At 36.0% G+C, this 8514-nt stretch overlaps 1 protein-coding gene across 1 annotated transcript; it reads left to right on the forward strand.

Annotated features, from left to right (window-relative positions):
* Window positions 1-7264: 7264 nt before the first annotated feature.
* Window positions 7265-8015, forward strand: LOC133327166 (LIM/homeobox protein Lhx1-like; the record flags this gene model as incomplete). The annotated part of the gene is made up of 2 exons (XM_061535731.1): window positions 7265-7450; window positions 7797-8015. Coding segments are annotated over exons 1-2 (405 nt in total), but the record flags the coding sequence as incomplete, so codon positions are not given.
* Window positions 8016-8514: the final 499 nt, after the last annotated feature.

Here is an 8514-nt window from a genome sequence, read left to right on the forward strand (position 1 = left end):
TAACATGCGTGGATTTTTTAAAATATTTTTTCAAGGGTCCTTAACATGCGTGGATTTTTTAAAATATTTTTTCAAGGGTCCTTAACATGCGTGGATTTTTTAAAATATTTTTTCAAGGGACCTTAACATGCGTGGATTTTTTAAAATATATTTTCAAGGGTCTTTAAAATAAAAAAAAAACTATTTTGTTTAAATGCTGGGTATCGTGGATTAATTTTTAAGCATAGGACAAATACGTCCTGAAATTTCAAAGTTCGATACCTGCCATGAACTAATATTCCCACACAGATTATTGAATGCGGATATCCTTATTGTATGTTTCGTCTGTGTGTGTCTGAACAACAAACTTAAAGAACTTCCTAAATGTATTTTCAATTGGCCACAAAGTAAGGATAATTATAACCAAAGCTAAATCAAACAACCACCATATACTACTCCCCTTCTTTCCCCCTTCTCCCCACCCTCACTCATGCTTTACAAACAGCTTTACAATAACCCAATTTTGTTTGGTATCCTTTGTGCCTGAACAAAAAAAAAACTGCTGCTGGTGGTTTTGGTGGGGTGTTTGGATGGTCCCTCTTGTTGTTATTGTTGTTGTTGTTGCTGTTTGTTTTCGAAACACATGTTCACATCGACGAGCACTTGTTTAAGCATCACTTAAATTAACTTCAATAACCATTCAGCAACACTTTATTTTATTGCTCTACAAGTTTTAACATTTAAACATAAAAGGCGAGGAGGAAGAAGAAGAATGGAAAAAGCAACCCCAAAGTTACCAACAAAGGATAGATGGATGGTTGGTTGGATGAATGGCTAGGACAGTGTAAATGGACAAAACGCAGGAACAAAAAAAACCGATTTGCAACATAATTTCATGTTCAACTTGTGTTTCATATTGTCCGGGTAAAATAGCAATTATGCCGAACAAAAGGATGTGAATATTTTCTTCAGTGGCATGCACAAACACTCACACATTCACGATATCAGCAGCACACAAACAACTACAAAGGTTCGCAACAGCTAAAACATCGATTTCCCAAAACCAGCAGGAGGGTTGATAGCTGTTGATACGGATGCCACCCGTTGTATACAAACATGCCGCCGCCGCCACCACCAGACCAGTCGAGAACACAACAGGACCAAGGAAATAGATGAGTAGTAGGACAAAAGGAAACAACAAAAGCAACAACATAAATGCGTATAAAATGAAAAGAAAAATATATTTTTATTGTTTGCTTCTCTTGTTTTGGTAAACACTTGAATTTCGCATTTCAAGTAGTCCCAGGGAACTTCACGAGTTTGGTGATGATGATGAGAATGACCATAATATTGATAAAAAAAAAACTGTGATGGGAAAAAATTACAATTGGAAGACGAACAAGTGCAAAGTGCGTTCTTCGTCAGCTCACCCAGCGAATGAAGCCCTACGATCAACCAACCATCCATTCATTCATAGCACCCACTCAATTCAAAAACTCCCGCACTTGTTGGAGAGTAAACACAAAAATTCTCTTATTGCGAGTATGCGAGTGTGTGTTTGTATGTACATTACGCGTGTAACAACAATTGTTTGACGCTGTGTTGTCCTTCCTTCAAATGTTTATCTAACAAGTGAGATGGATAAACATCCGAAGTACATCACAATTTTCGAAATGTAGATACGTGTATTGTTGTTGCTGCAATTGTTGTGTTGTTATGGAACAAGTGCCCCTGTTTGGTAAACACTTGAAATTTGTTGCAAATTCCGTTCTCTTTCCCGCGCCAATACTGACTCACGTTAAAGGTATTTTTCATCCCGTTTTCACATTTCGTTGTTACACTTTGCCAATATTTACAAATGTAGCAACATTCACCCTGAACGAAGTAAAGGTCGTTGTAGTTGTTGTTGTTTATTATTTGCTATGAATTGAATGCACCAGCCGCATCAAGCATCGTGGTATTGTATGGTGCGTGCCCCTTTGTTTGTTTGTCTGTTTGCTAAGCTCGTACGCTCCGCAACCAACCATCGAACACTCACAGACACATTAATTTCGAATTAGTTTTGCATCATGTGGTCCATGAAGCAGAAAAATCATCATCATGTTTGAAACTGCTAGAAATGTCAGGGTATGGCGTTCTTGGAATTTTTACTGGGAATGCCAAGGGGAACTCGGAAGCAGTGGGGGAAGAAAAATGAGGGATTTTTGAAGTTTGGAAATAATTTTGAAAACAATTAAAAAAAATAAAACATAGGTTTTAATAATATATACGAGTCCATTATATTATACCATAGACCCTTTGGATATATGTTCGATATTACCATCTCTAATTCGGAACTAAATGACAACTTTCGAGGCAACCTGAAAAATGAGGTCTCCTTTACATGAAATTGAACGACATTCATTCTTTAAATAAATAAAATATTTTTTCAGAATATTTTAAAAAATATTTTTCAAGGGTCCTTAACAGGCGTGGATTTGTAAAAAATAATTTTCAAGGGTCCTTAACAGGCGTGGATTTGTAAAAAATAATTTTCAAGGGTCCTTAACAGGCGTGGATTTGTAAAAAATATTTTTCAAGGGTCCTCAACAGGCATGGATTTGTAAAAAAATATTTTTCAAAGGTCCTTAACAGGCGTGGATTTGTAAAAAAATATTTTTCAAGGGTCCTTAACAGGCGTAGATTTGTAAAAAATATTTTTCAAGGGTCCTTAACAGGCGTGGATTTGTAAAAAATATTTTTCAAGGGTCCTTAACAGGCGTGGTTTTGTAAAAAATATTTTTCAAGGGTCCTTAACAGGCGTGGATTTGTAAAAAATATTTTTCAAGGGTCCTTAACAGGCGTGGGTTTGTAAAAAAGATTTTTCAAGCGTCCTTAACAGGCGTGGATTTGTAAAAAAGATTTTTCAAGCGTCCTTAACAGGCGTGGATTTGTAAAAAAGATTTTTCAAGCGTCCTTAACAGGCGTGGATTTGTAAAAATTTTTCAGGGGTCCTTAACAGTCGTGGATTTGTAAAAAATATTTTTCAAGGGTCCTTAACAGGCGTGGATTTGTAAAAAATATTTTTCAAGGGTCCTTAACAGGCGTGGATTTGTAAAAAATATTTTTCAAGGGTCCTTAACAGGCGTGGATTTGTAAAAAATATTTTTCAAGGGTCCTTAACAGGCGTGGATTTGTAAAAAATATTTTTCAAGGACCCTTAACAGGCGTGGGTTTTTCGGTCCATAGGTCCTCCACAGATATAAAAATCGTGCACATTTTTCCTATTAATTATATCTTCCCTTGGCCTTCATTGTCATGCATTTATCATCATCACCTGCTCAACTTTAAAACTCGACAGAAACTCCCATTCAATAAAAAAATAGAAAACCAAACACCCACACACGTTTACACATATTTTGGCAATAAATCTCAAACAAATCTCAACCTAACCCTCCAGACATTTGAAAAGCTGCACACACGCACAGATGAAAACTCTCCAGGGACTCTTGAGCTAGCTGCAGCATTTAACCTTCGACTGGGGAATTCTGTGGCCTTTGTTTGTAAACGGGGAAAGCTTTAATCGAAACGGAATACTTATCTTTGTAACAAGGTTAAATTCCGTTTTCTTGTCGAATCACTTTTTTTTGTATCTGAACATTTGTTGAAATCACATTTTATTTACAATGTGCTTGACATACAAACAGACAGGGGCGCACATACCCACATGGGAGCGACAACGACGAATCCAATAATAAATTACACTTTATGATACCATAATCTAATCCACAACAGATGAGTCTCGAATGGCAAGTGTAAGAAACAGAATGGTATGGAATTTGAAAACCACCACCGAACATAACTCTAGCCCAATAAGGGACTCATCGCTGACACAGCATCCTCTGCAGTATATTTTGCACGTTAAGTTATCAATTATTTATGAGTGTTGATGTGAGTTGCACCGACACTAGTGGCGGCATCACGGGGCCAATGAAATAAAATATTTTGTCATGAAAAATAGAGCAAATCTACGACGACGTTGACGAAGTTAGAAAAACGAACATATGAACCAAATTACGTGCAAGGTCAGATGATGGATGACAAAATGTTGTGGAGGGTTCGCCACAAAAACAAAAATAGTTTACCTTAAAAATATATAAGGAATGAGTAAGTTTTGGAAAGGTTTGAGGTGACATGTCACCTGTCAGGGAAATAAACACTACAAATAATCATTAAATGAAACTATTTTCAATCAATATTTCAAACATGTCATTTATGCTTTATAAATTAACAGAGTGGCGCCCAACGGCATTTAAAAAAAATTATAACAAAATTTATGCATTTTTTGCATTTTGTTTTAAAGTTGCTAGTGGCGCCCAATGTGGGGCTCAGATAATTATTTTACCAGTTTATACCACTTCTGAAGGAAACGGCTTTAGATTTTTTGTGAGAGCATAATTGGCGCCCGAATTGATAACCCGCCTATTGTCAGACTACTTGAGAGCCTTAAAACCAGTGTTTATTTTCGCAAGCTTTAAAATAAAGCACATTTCTGCCCAGACTGATCCCTCAAAACTGATGTCTCATATATAATAAATCATGTGTTAAGAATACATATTTCTTACTGGCGCCCAACGAAGGTCATGAAAAGTCATGTGCCTTACTTTTCGGAATCCTTGTAGCAAATTACTTAAACAAAAAATATTTTAAGAAATCAATAATTTTTTCTATGAAATGAAGATCTGATTTTAGGCTATGTATTTACGTCTTTATTTACGAAGTGCCGATTTTTTTAAATCTTGGTCGAACTTTAATTTCTTCTCAAAATATGTTACCATATTCAACCTCTTCACGACTAAGATTTTCCCTTGGGTATTTTCTCAGACTTCTCAACGCATTTCGTATTTATTTAAATATGTTGTACAACAATGCCCTTGGGGATATGTTAAATACATTTCTATTGAGCTGATTTGAGACGAACTGCTTTCTCAAAATTTTTATAATGCAATTTAAAACAACAACAACATCCATTACAAATTCCAACGTGTGTCACATCCCACGCTTCATCTTTGTCTTTACTTACTTCTTTTTTGCATATTGGCTAAATAAACTCCGACACAAATTGATAACGTGTGTCAGTGTTCTTTCATCCTGTCTAGCCTGCCATTTGATCCTGTTAAGTTATGGGATCACAGCCATGAATCAAATTATATAACGATTACAAGCAAATGAATGAATGACGAAGTGAATGGGATGCTCGGAAATGTAAAATGAATGATGACACGTGGCGACAAAATGCCAGGCATGTGGCCGGGCCATTACGCCGTCCGCATCCAATAGCAGTTATCTGCAGTTGAAGTTTTCTGTGATTTTTTAAAATTTTTCTGAGTGAGTGTGTGTAGCAGGAAAGCCATTTAGGGCTTATTGTGAACGAGTGGTGTTAAGTGATAGCACAGTGGGTTCCACGGAGAAAACAAAGGGATTTCTCAGGAACTCATAGGTGGCAAAAGAACGGCGGATGATAGAAGGTTATTTTAGCTTGTTGTTTTTACAGTGATTCACACAGGTTGTTAGGGTTTCGAATTTTGTAGTATTTTATAGATATTGCTAGTGGCGCCCAACGTGAGACTCATATGTAATTTTTATTTTACATCATCATATAACTCTCCAAAGAAACTACGTTATTTATGCCCTAAGAAAAATTACTTCCCTTGGAGTGTTTGAGTGGCGCCCAACGGGGCGCCACCTAATGAAATGTTCTTCAAGCTTGATGAAATGTTCTTCAAGCTATCAGAGACTACATTTCTTATTCTCCAGTGTTTATTACTTTTTTGAATATAAATGGCGTCCAATGTAAATAATCAACTCCCTACAACCGGACTAAATGAGCCTCCTAAAACCTATGTTAATTACTCTAAATCATAAATAGCTCCTCAAAAATAATTTTTAATAAAGACCCATCGAAGTACGACATTATTATTGGCGCCCAAAATGGGTCATACAACTTCTATGATTGAAATAATATAGGGTTTTTTTGGGGGTTCGTCTTTATTTTATCGCAATTTTTTTTATAAAATATATGAATTATTTATTTCTTAAGAAAAAGCTAATGGCGCCCAACGTGGAACTCAGATATTTAAGAGATCCCTTTGCACAATAAAAAACAGTGTTATTCCAGCTATTGACAAAATCATCTTCATGTGCTCCAGTTTTGATTACTTATGGGGTTATAAATGGCGCCCAACGTAAATAATAAACTGTCAGACTATTTGAACCTTTTAAAACCACTGTTTATTATTCATTTATAATTTCTCGACATTCTTTCACTTCTATTTTAATTAAAAAAAACGGACATTAAAAATAAATAAATGGCGCCCAACGTGATGGAAATATATATAAACGATTGTTTTCATTCTTTGTTGGTATTTTTTTAATATTATCCTTGGAGCCTCTTTGGTAATATATGGCGCCCAACGCGGGACCATTGTATGTTTTACTTAATAAATAATTCAAATAATTTTTTCTTCGGGCTTTTCTGGGGTGCTGTGGACTTATGTATGTTCAATAATTATATTGTATGTCTTATTTAAAGCCTAGTTTAAATTGGCTCCCTATGTGAGATCCACATTTTTCTCCGGTCGACAGTCTACAAATTATTTTGATTTCTATTATTTAAAATAAAAATATCCCAAGATTTATTTAAAACTAATTATAAAGTGGCGCCCAACGTAAGGCCGACATTTATTGTGATTTTTCTTTAACATAATAAATTCCAAGAGTGTTAAAGCATCCTCAACATATTACAAAAATTCCCACCATTGTGCCACTACCGCAAGCATTACATCTTGCACCCGCAATGACACGTGGCGGGTATGAAACGGACAAATCTTTAACTGCTTTGCAAGTTAACCACTTACTTGTTACAACAACAAGACGTACTATAATTCAACTTCATTTGAACAACATTAGGGCAAACAAAAACCACCCAGTTATGCCAGGCGTTTCAGATTAGCTTAAAATAATCGAAGGACATGGCATACACAACAACAACAACGACATGAAAAGTAAATGCTCCAATAAATCGTCAAGGCAAAAAATTGGCTGAGAACGACGCTCGCCGCCCAGTGTTTTTGAATATTTTTGAATGGTATCGTAGCATAAGCTTGTTAAACAATTAGGAAACAGTTTTCGTTTTTAATATTTTTCCCATGGAAAGATGGGCTAGAGACCAACAACAAATTTCCATAATTCATTTGATTTTTCATTTCTTCCTTTTTTCTGATTGTAACTCGTTTCAGGTTCCATAATGGGTTCAGCTAGCGAAGATGAAGACGATGATGATGATCCGCCACATTTACGCGGGCCCCCTCTGGGTTTGGGTATGCTGGGACCAAATGGCCCAGACTCAGCAGGTGGACCATTGGGAGCATCAGATATTTCAGTACAAAGCATGAGCACCGACAGCAAAAATACCCATGACGATTCGGATCAGGTAAGTCTACACAAAAAAATAGGCAAAATGCCGCCAACAACAACAGCAACAAATTTAACTGCAATGAAATACAAAACCTAATGAACCAAAAAAAGCAGAAAAAACGGACATCCAATAAAAATCAGAGAACTGCAGAAAACATTGATCATCTTCCAAAACCTTCAAATGATTAATGATGTTTGCCAAACAATTACCAAACAAATTTGATTTTTATTTATCATCACTTTTTGGTGTTGTTATGTGCGGAACACAACACACAAGTGCCAAATGGACATTTGAAGAGAGTCCGACACTCGTGTGTGTTTGGTTTGAATCTAAAAAGTTTCGTTTCTTTATTTCGTTATAGGGTTCCTTAGATGGCGATCCCGATGCGAGAGGTGATTCCCAGGCTGAAAACAAAAGTCCTGACGATGCCAACGGTTCAAAGCGAAGAGGTCCGCGCACAACGATCAAAGCCAAACAATTGGAAGTACTGAAAACTGCATTTAACCAAACACCGAAACCGACACGCCACATCAGGGAACAGCTGGCCAAAGAAACGGGTCTGCCGATGCGAGTGATACAGGTGAGTGTTTGCGACAGCGTACGTCCACATGTGTGTGTGTGTGAAAAATTATTGATTAATTGTTAATAAATATGTGATTGACATTTGATAGCAGTAAAAAAACGTGAAGGTTAATATTTAGAAAATATTAAGAACATAGAATAACTTTAAGGAAAGGGCAATGATAGTTTTTAGAGCCTTGAGAAATATATTTTGATAAAATATACGAATCTGAGGTGGTTCAGTCCTTGGTGTTTAAATTTACAAAATGTTAAAATTTAAAAAAATGGCACCCAACATGGTGCGACAAATTAGAGGAGATTTTTTTTATAATTGACATCCAAATAGACATAATTCTGGAAGATTTGGAAATTGAATTTCTGTTGTTTCAAATGTTCACAAAATTTGTGATCTCTATCGGGAAATATCGAACCAGACGGACATGGGTAAACCGGCATGGAATTTAATTTAGATCTAAATATAAATGGTGCCCAAATTAAGCCAGAAATACTATTGCTCA

The sequence above is a fragment of the Musca vetustissima genome, unplaced genomic scaffold, assembly GCF_032173495.1.
Source record: "Musca vetustissima isolate MV318-11 ecotype Yass unplaced genomic scaffold, APGP_CSIRO_Mvet_v1 utg122660, whole genome shotgun sequence".
NCBI classification, from domain to species: domain Eukaryota; kingdom Metazoa; phylum Arthropoda; class Insecta; order Diptera; family Muscidae; genus Musca; species Musca vetustissima.